Below are 16,961 nucleotides of genomic sequence, written 5' to 3'. Positions count from 1 at the left end.
ATTGAGAATTTTGTACTACGTACAAGTCTCATCCTGATGACCACGATCGAATAATTTTGATTTGAACTCATCTTGTCTTCAAAACGCTTATTTATTGCTAAGAAACGATGAACAATTGGCATGATCTAAGACTGGCCGAAAAGAAGTGAAATTACGACAGTAGCAACGGCATTACATTTCTGATCAGCTAGACTAGAGTGAGAGAGAGAAGTGAAGCTTCCAATGAAGAAGAAGAAAACTAAAGATGTGCAAGGAACAAGCGCCATCGTTGTGTTTTTGGATGTCGGGAGTGCAACAAAGAAAGCAACCAGCAATGGCCGCGGCGGGGCAGTCACCGGCCGTTCATGTCGCCGGGCGACCAGCGGCGGCAGGAGGAGCCGACCTGCTCGAGGAACTTGGTGAGGCGCGCGTGCTTGGCCGCCCACTGCTCGGCCATCTTCTGCTCCTTGAGCTCAGCGTCGCGCCGGAGCCCGGCCACCTTGTCCCGGTACTCCGCCTCCAGGCGCTCCGCGGCGGCCGCCTGCTCCTCCCACAGCGCGCGCATCTTGGCCTCGAACTCCTCCGCAGCCTCGCGCCGCCGGCACGCGCGCTCCGACTCCAGCTGCAGCTCCACGCGCTTGAGCCGCCACGCCGCCTCCTTCCGGTGCGCCGCCCACGCGCGGTGCCCCTCGTCCAGCTCCCGGCAGCACTCGGCCAGCTCCGCTAGAGGAGGGGGAGGAGCTTCCGCCATCATGGCAGTGGAAGGCGGTGGCGGCCTACCGTACCCGAACGCGGCGCCGCCGTCGTCCATCATCTGCTGCTGCGGCATCCACGGCGCGGATGGGGCCGGGGGCGCGGCGACCGCGGACGCTAGACTGAGCGTGACGGACGGCGAGGGCGTCGGCGGGGCCGGAGCGACGGCCGCGCCGCCGTTTGCGGACGACATCCATGGCGGCAGCATGGGGGCGGCCATGAGGGGGTGGTGGTCACCGCCAACTCCAACCAGCTGCTGCCTCTCCTTGACGAGCTTCTCGGCGAAGTTCTCGAGCAGCCACTCGTACCTTCCCCTCTCGTCGGGGCTGGGCTCCGGGTTGGGGCGGCGGCTGTCCCTGATCTCCCGCTGCTGCTTCTCCTTGAACACCTCCCACCACTTGCCGAGCCGCTTGGCGGTGCGCCCCGGCACCTCGGCGGCGATCTTCTTCCACTTGTTGCCGTGCTTGGCCTGGAGGCGGATGACGAGGCGCTGCTCGTCGTCGGTGAGGGAGCCCTTCTTGATCCCGGGGCGGAGGTAGTTCTTCCAGCGCTCCAGGCAGGACTTGGCGTCGCGGTCCAGGGCCACGTTCATCCGCTGCGCCACCAGGTTCCACTCCCGGGGGCCATACTGCCGGACGTAGGAGCGGAGGACGGCGTCTTCCTCAGGCCGCCACCGCTGACGCTCCTTCATCGACGACGACGACTCCATCAACGCAGGCCATCGCACATCCCACCGATTCCTCACTCCTCATAATGCACTCTGCATATCCATCCATATCCATCCATCCAATGGACACAAAAGAGAACAACATCTAATTAGCTCATTTCAATGCAACAAAAAACTTATCATGGATTGTACACACACAAACACAAAGACGATGAAACCAGGAAAATACAAGCATTGCTTCCGATTGGGATGATCTGACAGAGGCGCTAGTGTATTTTCAGTGAAGAACAAGAGCTGCTGCCGCTTCCACAAGCTGAACAGTGCTACTACTGAGCAGTGGGGTGCTACTGAGCGCCCGCTTTATTCATTGCGTTGCAGCTGCGGTGATAATCTTGAGAGGGACGAAACGAAAAAAGTAGTAACCAGAGAGAGAGATGGCTGGTGGTTAGAGGCTTTTATTCATTGCAGCATTGATAGGTCAAGGCCCAGGGATACATTGCTCTGACTTGCGTACTCTACTGCTGCTACTAGTAGTGCTACAACTGCCTCCATACGTAGGTAAGCCAATGCATGCTCGCAGCTGCTTGCATGGCACCCAAAAAATTGTGCCAAGATTGTTCTGTTGACATTGCAAAATTACTACTCCATTGTCAGGCTACAAGCAAGTTTCTTTATCTTGTTCAAATACTTCATTGAAAGTAAATGAGATTTTGTTTTTACCATACAGAATGGAATTGACAAAGAATTAACTTTTAACTACAGCCGAGTGATGAGCAAATACAAGACTTGTCATGTATCTACAGAGAGCAAAGTCGCCATCTAGCATTTAATTTGGCTGATGATCAAGGACACACTACATTAATCTTACCTAATACCGCAGGAAAAGAACAAAATGAGGGAATGTGCGAGGGAGGGCAAGGAGAAGATCCAAATCCAAATTTGTATGATGATACCAGGACCATTGCGCAACCCCACACGATGATTGCTGATTACGCGTTAAAAGGCGCAAAGTTAGGGCTAATCAGACAGCGACAGTTTGGAGTTTGTTGCGCGCTGCAATCGTTTCACTTTCTTATCTCCAGCAGAAGATAACGATATACAGTAAAAATCATCAAGATTTGCAGGCACACAAACGCAAGTGGTGTAATTATCAAAGAAATCTATGAAGCTAGTAGTTCTCAGGCACACAAACAAGAGGTCTTTGAAGATAAAGGGAAAGAGAAAAAAAACATTAAAGCCAAATACATCGATGTGGTGTTCCAGCCACTGCTACTGACAAATTCAAAGGGAGGCAGGTATGATGAAGCTTGGATCTGTGGCGCTGTTTGGTGGATTATCATCATTCAAGTAAAACCTAAAGATCAAGTTCTCATCATTCCCATCCTATGTTTGGGCGTGTTTCTCACGTCTGTCTGGATATTCTGTAGGGTGTGGAGGGAGAAACAAGAAAATATACAATCATGGAGCAATCAAGAGCAAATGATAGAAAAACAAATGGCAAATCTCTGCTACCAAAGAAGCTGGCTGGTTTATTTCTCTTGCCAAGAAAAGAAGGAAACATTCCACACAGCCTCGGAAGCACACTCTAAATAGTTGCATGATTGAGTTATGAGCAAGGGAAGAACCAAAAAGGGGAAGACCAAAAAAAATTCGAGTTTCCAAGAAAAGAAGGCAGCTATCTGGCTGGTTGAAGCAGCAAGTTAAGATCAAGAAACAGATTTCACAGGCTATAGGTGCATAAATGCTACTCCCTCCGGTCGGATTAAATTGACGCGGAGGAGAGCCAAACTTAGCCTATCCCTGTGTAAACCCGCGTCAATTAAAGAAGACCAGAGGTAGTAGTAGAGAAGATCCAAGAAGCTTATGAAAGCAAGAACGCGAAGCTCCTACCCATCTACTGCTACAATCCGCGCCAAAAAGCAGGAAAAAGGAATTCAGAGCATATAACCACCAGTCACTACATCGATCTCATCAAACAGTAAAATGAACATGACTAATTAGACCAGCAATCCTTATCACGAAAGCAGCATCTAAGCTACAACCATCCCTACCAGCACCAAGACAAGAAAGCTAGCAGGACAAAAAAAATGAAAAGGCTACTCCGGGAGAAGACGGACAGAGGCATCAAGAACACGATGAACTTGCTCAGAGGAAGAAGAGTTGGAGGAGTAGGAGACTTACAGAGGCACCACTACACCATCCTGCTCTTGCTCTGTTGTTGGGCTCTCTCGATCGAGCACACTTCCAAGAGAGAAAAGTGAGGGGGAGCCCAGAATTATTGCTAGGAGATCTCAACTGAAAGGTCCTTTTCCTCCCTCTCCTGTTGTAGGTGTGGCGTTTATGTGGGAGCGAGTGGGTTCAGAGTGTGAGTGTGTATATATGGAAGGAAGTGGGGGTGGAGAGGAAAGGTGGGGAGGAGGAGACAGGATGCAGCGAGAAATTAGGGCACGCGCGAGGTAGCAGCAGGGGGAAGAAAGAGGGAAAAGACGGGGGAGGAAAAGGGATGGGAGTGGAAAGGCGAGGCGTCCGTATTTATAGACAGCGAAACAAACACAGGAAAGGGCTTTGCCGGAACAGTTGCGAGCATCACCATGCATGCATGCATGCATGGAGCCGCAGCCACACACACACATGGACGAGCACATGGAGATGCGCATCGAGCTCGGTGGGTGGAGCTGACTTCACAGTGGCTGTGGCCTGCGGGAGCAGGGACGCAGTGGAGCACTGTTGGAGAGGAGATGGAACAATGGCGACGAGGCTGGGCTGGGCTCGGCTCAGATCAAATAATTTCCCTCGCCGCGTGATGCGTCTGGAGAAGACTGTAGCGGGCGCCATTTTTCTGGCAGATGCGTGCTTCCTTTGCCTCTCCCTTTAATTTCACTTTCTTCACAGTGAACGCACCATGAAACTTACTGGTGCGCGCGAGGCTCTCGATCGGCCGCGCGCGTTGCACTTGCACCCACGCACTGTGCTGGAAATTTCCTTTGAGATGATACGGTACGCGGGAAATGGTTGTGCCACGCCTGTATCATACCCCCAAATATGGCTCCTACACTGTGCTTCACTTCAAGCCATGCATGTGTGCTGCCGCACAGGACCTCAAGAGAAAAACTGTGGTAACAACATCGAAAATTTCTAAAACAATGGAACGAGTTAACAATGTATCATCACATGCACGTGCATGCACATTTTTTTTTCTTGAATAAAGGACGGTAATTATTATTTACAAATTTAAGCATTACAGCGTTATAGCTGAGATGCACACATCCGCAACAAAATTCAGCAACAAAAGAAAAAATTGAAATAAAAGTACTCATCTAGAAATAGTCGCTTAGGGTGATGGATGGTCAATTCGTAAATCACACAAGTCATCCATGTTTTGTAAAAATATCTTTTACCCACATAGACATCTCTATAAACAGGTCTCGATTCTCAAAATGGAACACGGGTAGATGACCTTCATGAGAGATCTTTTTTTTTTTATTAAAACACGGGTAGAATCTACTTGGATGACTCACCATATAGAACGAGAAAATTGACATTGCAATAACGAGTTTTTTGATTGTCTCATCGTGATGAAAAAACACGCTTCATATGTCCTTGCCAATTAATTGTGTTTTACAAGACTATCTTTGGTGAGGATCATTTCTTTACCAAGATCCCACGCAAAGATTTTCAGCGATATCTTCACATGCGCTGATGCGCACACACACATGCATATGCATATTTTTCATAAGATAATGGCAAGCCCAACAATGGGTCCATCGAATCGTGCTTAACCAAATGGATCAAATTCGATCAAGTCACCGTTTAGTTGTTACTAGAAGTTGAAGTGTTGTACGGAGTACTAAGAGCATCTCCACCGGCGCCCCTGATAGCGGTCCCGATAGCATTTTGGGGGCCGGCATAAAAAATGGACTCGCACCGGTGCGCTCCAAACGGCGCCGGCCAATTTTTGAGCCCAATAGAATCGTCGGCAACTCCGTGCCGGCCCCTTCGCTAAGGGCGCGAATCGGGCGCGCCTACACCTCGTGGCACGTCTAAAAACGAGCGTGGGCTCCGCCTGGCAGCCAGACACACCGATTTCCCACCTCCTACACACGCCCGAGCCGACTCCCACCCCTCTAGATCACCACTGTCGCCGTCGCCGCCGCGCCCCCCTTCTTGCAATAGACACCGCCGACTGTCTAGAAACCGCCGTCCATCGACACGGCCGACATCCCCTCGACCGGCGGCCGCTGTTTCGCCCGGAACAGAGCTCGCCGCCACCGCAATAGTATCGCACCGCCCGCAAGGTGTTCGTCCGATTGCCGCGATGCGCGATGGACAACAACGACGAGATGATGGTGCAGCTGTTCACGGAGGAGCAGAACGCTCAGGCTGTTCGGCGGCAACAGCAGCAGCTGATTCTGACGAACATGCTGCGCGTTCACCAGCCTTTCTTCGTCGTGCCTCGGCGCGGCGGCTGAAAGCCTGGCAAGAAGAGGAACATCAACCGGCATCGTGAAGCCGACGCAATGTTGCTTGATGCCGACTACTTCAACGACGACGCGACTCATTCGCCAAAGGAATTTCGACGCCGGTTTAGGATGAACAAGGAGTTGTTCTTGAAGATTGTTCACGGCATCAGGGAGTACGACGAGTACTTCATGGCCAAGAAAGATTGCACATGTTTGTGGGACTTCACCTCAATTTAGAAGTGCACTGCTGCAATGCGCTGTCTTCCATACGGAGCTCCTCCAGATACAACCAATGACTACCTACGGATGATAGAGTCGATATGTATAGAGACTCTCTACAGGTTCTGCCGAGCCGTCATAGCGGTGTTTGCTAAAGACTATTTGAGAGCACCAAGACAAGATGATTGATGGCGTGTAACTCACACGTTCGTTGGGAACCCCAAGAGGAAGGTATGATGCACACAGTAGCAAGTTTTCCCTCAGAAAGAAACCAAGGTTTAATCGAACCAGGAGGAGCCAAGAAGCACGTTGAAGGTTGATGGTGGCGAAATGTGATGCGGCGCAACAACAGGGATTCCGGCGCCAACGTGGAACCTGCACAACACAACCAAAGTAATTTGCCCCAACGAAACAGTGAGGTTGTCAATCTCACCGGCTTGCTGTAACAAAGGATTAACCGTATTGTATGGAAGATGATTGTTTGCAAGAAAACAGTAAAACAAGTATTGCAGTAGATTGTATGCGATGTAAAGAATAGGACCGGGGTCCACAGTTCACTAGAGGTGTCTCTCCCATAAGATAAAAGCATGTTGGGTGAACAAATTACAGTCGGGCAATTGACAAATAGAGAAGGGCATAACAATGCATATACATGATATGATAAATATAGTGAGATTTAATCCGGGCATTACGACAAAGTACATAGACCGCCATCCAACTGCATCTATGCCTAAAAAGTCCACCTTCAGGTTATCATCCGAACCCCATTCAGTATTAAGTTGCAAAGCAACAGACAATTGCATTAAGTATGGTGCGTAATGTAATGGACAACTACATCCTTAGACATAGAATCAATGTTTTATCCCTAGTGGCAACAAAGACATCACAACCTTAGAACTTTCTCCTTTGTCCCAGGTGTCAATGAAGGCATGAACCCACTATCGAGCATAAATACTCCCTCTTGGAGTTAAGAGCAAAAACTTGGCCAGAGCCTCTACTAATAACGGAGAGCATGCAAGATCATAAACAACACATAAACAATAGATTGATAATCACCATAACATAGTATTGTCTATCCATCGGATTCCGACAAACACAACATATAGTATTACAGATAGATGATCTTGATCATGTTAGGCAGCTCACAAGATCCAACAATGAAGCACAATTAGGAGAAGACGACCATCTAGCTACTGCTATGGACCCATAGTCCAGGGGTGAACTACTCACTCATCACTCCGGAGGCGACCATGGCGGTGTAGAGTCCTCCGGGAGATGAATCCCCTCTCCGGCAGGGTGCCGGAGGCGATCTCCTGAATCCCCCGAGATGGGATTCGCGGCGGCGGCGTCTCTGGAAGGTTTTCCGTATCGTGGCTCTCGGTACTGGGGGTTTCGCGACGGAGGCTATTTGTAGGCGGAAGGGCAGGTCAAGAGGCGGCACGAGGGGCCCAGGTGACAGGGCCCCGCGGCCAGGGCCTGGGCCGCGCCGCCCTGTCATCTGGCCACCTCGTGGCCCCACTTCGACTCTCCTTCGGTCTTCTGGAAGCTTCGTGCAAAAATAGGACCCTGGGCGTTGATTTCGTCCAATTCCGAGAATATTTCCTTACTAGGATTTCTGAAACCAAAAACAGCAGAAAACAGCAACTGGCTCTTCGGCATCTTGTTAATAGGTTAGTTCCAGAAAATGCGTAAATACGACATATAATGTGCATAAAACATGTAGGTATCATCAATAAAGTAGCATGGAACATAAGAAATTATCGATACGTTGGAGACGTATCAGCATCCCCAAGCTTAGTTCTGCTCGTCCCGAGCAGGTAAAACGATAACAGAGATAATTTCTGAAGTGACATGCCATCATAATCTTGATCATACTATTTGTAAACATATGTAATGAATGCAGCGATCAAAACAATGGTAATGACATGAGTAAACAAGTGAATCATAAAGCAAAGACTTTTCATGAATAGTACTTCAAGACAAGCATAAATAAGTCTTGCATAAGAGTTAACTCATAAAGCAATAAATCAAAGTAAAGGTATTAAAGCAACACAAAAGAAGATTAAGTTTCAGCGGTTACTTTCAACTTATAACATGTATATCACATGGATATTGTAAACATAAAGTAATATAATAAGTGCAATATGCAAGTATGTAGGAATCAATGCACAGTTCACACAAGTGTTTGCTTCTTAAGGTGGAGGGAGATAGGTAAACTGACTCAACAATAAAAGTAAAAGAATGGTCCTTCAACGGGGAAAGCATCGATTGCTATATTTGTGCTAGAGCTTTTATTTTGAAAACATGAAACAATTTTGTCAATGGTAGTAATAAAGCATATGAGTTATGTAAATTATATCTTACAAGTTGCAAGCCTCATGCATAGTATACTAATAGTGCCCGCACCTTGTCCTACTTAGCTTGGACTACCGGATCTTCGCAATGCCATGTTTCAACCAAGTGTCACAAAGGGGTACCTCCATGCCGCCTGTACAAAGGTCTAACGAGAAAGCTCGCATTTTGGATTTCTCGCTTTTGATTATTCTCAACTTAGACATCCATACCGGGACAACATGGACAACAGATAATGGACTCCTCTTTAATGCATAAGCATGTAGCAACAATTATTATTCTCATATGAGATTGAGGATATATGTCCAAAACTGAAACTTCAACCATGATTCATGGCTTTAGTTAGCGGCCCAATGTTCTTCTCTAACAATTTGCATGCTCCAATCATTAAGGTGATAGATCCTTCAGACAAGACGGACATGCATAGCAACACATGATATTCAACAAAGAATAGTTGATGGCGTTCCCCAGAAGCATGGTTATCGCACAACAAGCAACTTAATAAGAGATAAAGTGCATAAGTACATATTCAATACTACGATAGTTTTTAAGGCTATTTTGTCCCATGAGCTATATATTGCAAAGGTAAATGATGAAATTTTAAAGGTAGCACTCAAGCAATTTACTTTGGAATGGCGGAGAAATACCATGTAGTAGGTAGGTATGGTGGACACAAATGGCATAGTGGTTGGCTCAAGGATTTTGGATGCATGAGAAGTATTCCCTCTCGATACAAGGTTTAGGCTAGCAAGGTTATTTGAAGCAAACTCAAGGATGAACCGGTGCAGCAAAACTTACATAAAAGACATATTGTAAACATTATAAGACTCTACACCGTCTTCCTTGTTGTTCAAAACTCAATACTAGATATTATATAAACCTTAGAGAGACCAAATATGCAAATCAAATTTTAGCAAGCTATATGTATTTCTTCATTAATGGGTGCAAAGTATATGATGCAAGAGCTTAAACATGAGCACAACAATTGCCAAGTATCACATTATCCAAGACATTTTAGAATTACTACATGTAGCATTTTCCAATTCCAACCATATAACAATTTAACGAAGAAGAAACTTCGCCATGAACATTATGAGTAAAGCCTAAGGACATATTTGTCCATATGCAACAGCGGAGCGTGTCTCTCTCCCACAAAGTGAATGCTAGGATCCATTTTATTCAAACAAAAACAAAAACAAAAACAAACCGACGCTCCAAGTAAACAACATAAGATGTGACTGAATAAAAATATAGTTTCAGGGGAGGAACCTGATGATGTTGTCGATGAAGAAGGGGATGCCTTGGGCATCCCCAAGCTTAGACGCTTGAGTCTTCTTAAAATATGCAGGGATGAACCACGGGGGCATCCCCAAGTTTAGAGCTTTCACTCCTCTTGATCATAGTATATCATACTCCTCTCTTGACCCTTGAAAACTTCCTTCACACCAAACTTCAAGCAAACTCATTAGAGGGTTAGTGCACAATTAATAATTCACATATTCAGAGGTGACACATACATTCTTTTCACTTCTGGACATTGCATAAAGCTACTGGACATTAATGGATCAAAGGAATTCATCCAACATAGCAAAAGAGGCAATGCGAAATAAAAGGCAGAATCTGTCAAAAACAGAACAGTTCGTAAAGACGAATTTTACAGTGGCACCAGACTTGCTCAAATGGAAAAACTCAAAACTAATGAAAGTTGCGTACATATCTGAGGATCACGCTCGTAAATTGGCAGATTTTTTCGAATTTTCTACAGAGACTTGTGCCCAGATTCGTGACAGACAGCAATGCTGTTTCTGCGCAGCGATCCCAAATATAACATCAACTATAACATAGAAACTTTACTTGGCACAAAAACATGATAAGGAGAGGTTGCTACAGTAGTAAACAACTTCCAAGACTCAAATATAAAACAAAGTACTGTAGTAAAAACATGGGTTGTCTCCCATAAACGCTTTTCTTTAACGCCTTTCAGCTAGGCGCAGAAAGTGCAAATCAAGTAACGTCGAGAGTAGAAGCATCAACATCATAACTTGTTCTAATAATAGAATCAAAAGGCAACTTCATTCTCTTTCTAGGGAAGTGTTCCATACCTTTCTTGAGAGGAAATTGATATTTAATATTACCTCCCCTCATATCAATAACAACACCAACGGTTCGAAGAAAAGGTCTTCCCAACACAATAGGACAAGATGCATTGCATTCGATATCCAAGACAACAAAATCAACGGGGACAAGGTTATTGTTAACCGTAATGCGCACATTATCAATCCTCCCCAAAGGTTTCTTTTTAACATTATCGGCAAGATTAACATCCAAATAACAATTCTTCAATGGTGGCAAGTCAAGCATATCATAAATCTTTTTAGGCATAACAGAAATACTTGCACCAAGATCACATAAAGCATTACATTCAAAGTCATTGAATTTCATTTTAATGATGGGCTCCCAACCATCTTCTAACTTTCTAGGAATAGAAGTTTCAAGTTTTAGTTTCTCTTCTCTAGCTTTTATGAGAGCATTTGTAATATATTTTGTAAAGGCTAAATTCATAGCACTAGCATTGGGACTTCTAGCAAGTTTTTGTAAGAACTTTATAACTTCAAAGATGTGACAATCATCAAAGTCTAAATCATTATGAGCTACAGCAATGGGATCATTGTCCCCAAGGTTGGAAAAAATTTCAGCAGTTTTATCACAAGCAGTTTCAGCAGTTTTAGCAATTTCAGGCAGTTTTGTACGCTTTGCACTATGAGTAGAAATATTGCCAACACCAATTATTTTACCATTGATAGTAGGAGGTGCAACAACATGTGAAGGATTAACATTACTAGTGGTGGTAATAGTCCAAACTTTAGCTACATTATTCTCTTTAGCTAGTTTTTCATTTCCTTCTCTATCCCACCTAGCACGCAATTCAGCCATTAATCTTATATTCTCATTAATTATAACTTGGATGGCATTTGATGTAGTAGTAATCTTATTATCAATATCATTATTAGGCATAACTTTCAATTTTAAAAGATTAACGTCAGAGGCAAGTCTATCAACTCTAGAAGCAATAATATCAATTTTATCAAGCTTTTCCTCAACAGATTTGTTAAAAGCAGTTTGTGTACTAATAAATTCTTTAAGCATAGCTTCAAGACCAGAGGGTACACTCCTATTATTGTTGTAAGAATTCCCATAAGAATTACCATAACCATTACCATTAGCAGAAGGATATGGCCTATAGTTATTACTAGAGTTGTTCCTATAAGCATTGTTGTTGAAATTATTATTTTTAATGAAATTCACATCAACATTTTTTTCTTGAGAAACCAATGAAGCTAAAGGAACATTATTTGGATCAACATTAGATCTACCATTCACAAACATAGACATAATCACATCAATCTTATCACTCAAGGAAGAGGTTTCTTCAACAGAGTTTACCTTCTTACCTTGTGGAGCTCTTTCCGTGTGCCATTCAGAGTAATTTATCATCATATCATCAAGAAGCTTTGTAGCCGCCCCCAAAGTGATGGACATAAAGGTACCTCCAGCAGCTGAATCCAATAAATTCCGCGAAGAAAAATTTAGTCCTGCATAGAAGGTTTGGATGATCATCCAAGTAGTCAGTCCATGGGTTGGGCAATTCTTCACCAAAGTTTTCATTCTCTCCCATGCTTGAGCAACATGTTCAGTATCTAATTGCTTAAAATTCATTATGCTACTTCTCAAAGATATAATTTTAGCGAGAGGATAATATCTACCAATAAAAGCATCCTTACATTTAGTCCATGAATCAATACTATTCTTAGGCAAAGATAGCAACCAATCTTTAGCTCTTCCTCTTAATGAGAAAGGAAACACTTTCAATTTAATAATATCACCATCTACATCCTTATATTTTTGCATTTCACAAAGTTCAACAAAATTATTGAGATGGGCAGCAGCATCATCAGAACTAACACCAGAAAATTGATCTTTCATAACAAGGTTCAGTAAAGCAGGTTTAATTTCAAAGAGTTCTGCTGTAGTAGCAGGTGGAGCAATAGGTGTGCATAGGAAATCATTATTATTTGCGTTTGTGAAGTCACACAACTTAGTATTTTCAGGGGTATTCATTTTAGCAACAGTAAATAAAACAAACTAGATAAAGTAAATGCAAGTAACTAATTTTTTGTGTGTTTTTGATATAGAGAGCAAGACAGTAAATAAAGTAAAACTAGCAACTAATTTTTGTGTGTTTTGTTTAGGTGCAGCAAACAAAGTAGTAAATAAAATAAAGCAAGACAAAAACAAAGTAAAGAGATTGAGAAGTGGAGACTCCCCTTGCAGCGTGTCTTGATCTCCCCGGCAACGGCGCCAGAAAAAGAGCTTGATGGCGTGTAACTCACACGTTCGTTGGGAACCCCAAGAGGAAGGTATGATGCGCACAGTAGCAAGTTTTCCCTCAGAAAGAAACCAAGGTTTAATCGAACCAGGAGGAGCCAAGAAGCACGTTGAAGGTTGATGGTGGCGAAATGTGATGCGGCGCAACAACAGGGATTCCGGCGCCAACGTGGAACCTGCACAACACAACCAAAGTACTTTGCCCCAACGAAACAGTGAGGTTGTCAATCTCACCGGCTTGCTGTAACAAAGGATTAACCGTATTGTATGGAAGATGATTGTTTGCAAGAAAACAGTAAACACAAGTATTGCAGTAGATTGTATGCGATGTAAAGAATAGGACCGGGGTCCACAGTTGTGTCTCTCCCATAAGATAAAAGCATGTTGGGTGAACAAATTACAGTCGGGCAATTGACAAATAGAGAAGGGCATAACAATGCATATACATGATATGATAAATATAGTGAGATTTAATCCGGGCATTACGACAAAGTACATAGACCGCCATCCAACTGCATCTATGCCTAAAAAGTCCACCTTTAGGTTATCATCCGAACCACATTCAGTATTAAGTTGCAAAGCAACAGACAATTGCATTAAGTATGGTGCGTAATGTAATCGACAACTACATCCTTAGACATAGAATCAATGTTTTATCCCTAGTGGCAACAGCACATCACAACCTTAGAACTTTCTGTCACTGTCCCAGGTGTCAATGAAGGCATGAACCCACTATCGAGCATAAATACTCCCTCTTGGAGTTAAGAGCAAAAACTTGGCCAGAGCCTCTACTAATAACGGAGAGCATGCAAGATCATAAACAACACATAAACAATAGATTGATAATCACCATAACATAGTATTCTCTATCCATCGGATCCCGACAAACACAACATATAGTATTACAGATAGATGATCTTGATCATGTTAGGCAGCTCACAAGATCCAACAATGAAGCACAATTAGGAGAAGACGACCATCTAGCTACTGCTATGGACCCATAGTCCAGGGGTGAACTACTCACTCATCACTCCGGAGGCGACCATGGCGGTGTAGAGTCCTCCGGGAGATGAATCCCCTCTCCGACAGGGTGCCGGAGGCGATCTCCTGAATCCCCCGAGATGGGATTCGCGGCGGCGGCGTCTCTGGAAGGTTTTCCGTATCGTGGCTCTCGGTACTGGGAGTTTCGCGACGGAGGCTATTTGTAGTCGGAAGGGCAGGTCAAGAGGCGGCACGAGGGGCCCAGGTGACAGGGCCGCGCGGCCAGGGCCTGGGCCGCGCCGCCCTGTCATCTGGCCACCTCGTGGCCCCACTTCGACTCTCCTTCGGTCTTCTGGAAGCTTCGTGCAAAAATAGGACCCTGGGCGTTGATTTCGTCCAATTCCGAGAATATTTCCTTACTAGGATTTCTGAAACCAAAAACAGCAGAAACAAAGAATCGGCTTCTTCGGCATCTTGTTAATAGGTTAGTTCCATAAAATGCGTAAATACGACATATAATGTGCATAAAACATGTAGGTATCATCAATAAAGTAGCATGGAACATAAGAAATTATCGATACGTTGGAGACGTATCAATGATACAGCTCGGATCCTGCAAAAGAATGTAGCAAGAGGGTTTCCTGGGATTCTCGGAAGCATTGACTGTATGCATTGGGGATGGAAGAATTGCCCTTTTGCTTGGCAGGGGATCTACAAGGGGCATATTGGTGAGTGCAGTGTCATTCTTGAGACGCTGGCAGACCATAAGCTTTGGATTTGACATGCATTTTTTAGCATGGCAGGAACAAACAATGATATCAACGTGATGCAGCGCTCTCCGGTGTTTGCCAGGTTAGCTGAGGGACAAGCTGCTGCCGTGAACTTTGAGGTAAACGGCCACGCATACAACAAGGGGTACTATCTAGCTGATGGTATCTACCCGACGTATGCTACATTTGTGAAAATAATTCCCTCTCCATCAAACGAGATGGAAGCCTATTTTGCAACATGCCAGGAAGCAGCACGCAAGGATGTTGGGCGTGCTTTTGGGGTGCTTCAGCAGTGTTTCGCCATTGTCAGGTACCCTGATCTCACTTGGTCTGAGGCACAGATGTGGGAGGTGATGAAAGCCTGTGTGATCATCAACAACATGATCATTGAGAGCGAGCGCGACGCACCTATGCAGGATCATCCATTTGATTATCAAGGGCCACTAGCTGAGATATAGCATGTACCCCAAGAATTTGCTGCTTTTCTTTATATGCACAATGAAATTCAAGATGCAGGTGTCCATGCACAGCTGAAGGCGGATCTAGCTGCGCATTTGTGGGCGAGGAGAGAAGCAGCCAACAATGCATGATTTTATTTCTATTTGTTTGTCTGTATGAATAATTTAAGTACTATTTGTTTGTTGGGTTGTATGAATAATTTAAATACTATTTGTTTCATTGATTGTATGAATAATTTAAGTACTATTTGTTTGATTGATTGTATGAATAATTCAATTCTATTTATGTGATTGCATGAATAAAATATGATTGATATGTTGTTTCAAAATATTGTAAAAAGAAAAAAAAGTGAGGGTTCGCCGTTTGGGAGGCGTCGGTGTGGGAACAACGTCCCCAAATAGAGAATGCACTGTTCAGCGCCCCTATACAACAGTACCGACGCCCCTGCCGGCGACTATTTGTGGACCGTCGGTGGAGATGGTATAAGGAAGGGGTTCGTGTGGATTCTACAAACGGTGATCGTTGCATGGAAGCAGTGCATGTGCACCCGTCTAGTCGTGTCGTGGCAGCGACATGTATATATGTTTGTTGTCTAGTGTAGTAAAAGCTGTGGGGAGAATAGAAAAGGGTGTCCCCGGTTGAGCATGCTCTCGGATCTCTTTGTGAAGTTGTAACGCACTTTTGAGGCAGGATTTAAGATTACTACTACGGCTACATGGTATCCTTAAAAGTGGCTCCCATGGATGGAGCACGAATCAACATGCCACCTGACCAAAAGTGGGAGAGAGAGAGATGTTAGAAAGAAAAGGAGATGCACAGTTTCAACTAAAAAGAAGCACATACTCTCCAGGGATTGGATGGATCGAGCAGGCGTTAGGAGATGAACAGAAGCGGTATATATAAAAAGAAAAAAAGGAGAGATTAATTGCCATTATAGAAAGTTTAGATATCAAAGCTGAAACATGCCCTCTAAATACATCGGGGAGAGAGACATGTTAAGAGATGCAAATGACAACAACAAAAAAACTCCCGTGTCCCTCGTGTGTCGCCCCCGCGTGGCGACCGGGGGCAAACCCTAATCTCCGCCGCCGCCGGGCTTCTCCTCCCCTCCCCCCTCCCTCGCCGCCGCCTGAGGGCGTGGCCGGGCAAAGCCCGGTCGGCGCCGGCGGCGGCGAGGCTCTCTCGTTCCCTTGCTCGCGAGGGTGGGCGCGGGGAGCACCCTCCGGGCCAGGGCGTGGCGCGCCCGTCGGGTACCACGGCGGCCGGCGCGCGGGCTTACCCGCTGCCTCAACGTGACGGGCGGCGGTGTGGTGGTGGCGCATCCCGGAGGTCGACGGCGTCGGTTTCCCTAGATGGTGCGGGCCATGGGCGGCGTGGGCCGTGGTCGTCTGCCTTTGCAGTAGCGGGTGGAGGCGGCGCCGTGGTGGTAGGTGGTCGGCCGACCTCTGCGTAGGAAGAAGGGGCGGCTCGATGGCGGGCTGGCTTGCTGGGAGGCCGGCGGCGAGGTGCGATGCCATGTTGTGCTTGCTGCAGGCCGGATCTAGGCCAGGCGGGCCGGGATCTGCCGGCGGCGGTGCGACGGGGTCCTCTTGGCGGTGCTGGCCACGGAGAGGCGGCGATGGTGGCTCAATCTGGGGCGACGCGAGCTGGTGAGCGGCAGGCGGGTGGTGACGAGATCCCTACGTCGAGGTGTGATGGTGCGGGTTGCTGGACAAGAGGAAGGCGGAGGCGGCGGCTACAGCGAGCTTGCGGGTTGGATCCGGGCCAGGCGGGCCTAGATCTGGCTATTGCTTTACGGGCCTTGTTGGGCCCGAGCTTTGCGGGCCGTTTTGCGGCTGCCTTTCCTGCGTCTAGCGACTGGCGTACCCTACCACCTCTGCGGATGGACCCCGTGGGCTCCTAGGCTATGGATTTCCGGGGGTTGGTGGTAGAGGG

At 46.0% G+C, this 16,961-nt stretch overlaps 1 protein-coding gene across 2 annotated transcripts; it reads right to left on the bottom strand.

The window, feature by feature from the left end:
• Nucleotides 1–72: 72 nt before the first annotated feature.
• Nucleotides 73–3,873, bottom strand: LOC127299179 (protein rough sheath 2). Of its 2 annotated transcripts, none has more exons than XM_051329102.2 (2): nucleotides 3,581–3,873; nucleotides 73–1,492 (listed from the first exon to the last, which is right to left on the bottom strand). In XM_051329102.2, the coding sequence occupies exon 2, from the start codon at nucleotides 1,439–1,441 to the stop codon at nucleotides 332–334; it is 1,110 nt and encodes a 369-aa protein (XP_051185062.1). In that variant the 5' UTR covers nucleotides 1,442–1,492; nucleotides 3,581–3,873; the 3' UTR covers nucleotides 73–331. The 2 variants fall into 2 exon arrangements, with proteins under 2 accessions (XP_051185062.1, XP_051185063.1); XM_051329103.2 differs by lacking the exon at nucleotides 3,581–3,873 and adding an exon at nucleotides 1,629–1,980.
• Between the last annotated feature and the right edge of the window lie 13,088 nt (nucleotides 3,874–16,961).

This window comes from Lolium perenne, chromosome 5, assembly GCF_019359855.2.
Source record: "Lolium perenne isolate Kyuss_39 chromosome 5, Kyuss_2.0, whole genome shotgun sequence".
Lineage (NCBI taxonomy): Eukaryota > Viridiplantae > Streptophyta > Magnoliopsida > Poales > Poaceae > Lolium > Lolium perenne.
Note: the sequence above shows the minus strand (reverse complement) of the source record. Positions and strands in the feature narration are given on the sequence as shown.

Bases quoted from the DNA above. Each gene is read 5' to 3' on its own strand.
- LOC127299179 (XM_051329102.2), bottom strand. From the start codon at position 1,441: ATGGAGTCGTCGTCGTCGATGAAGGAGCGTCAGCGGTGGCGGCCTGAG.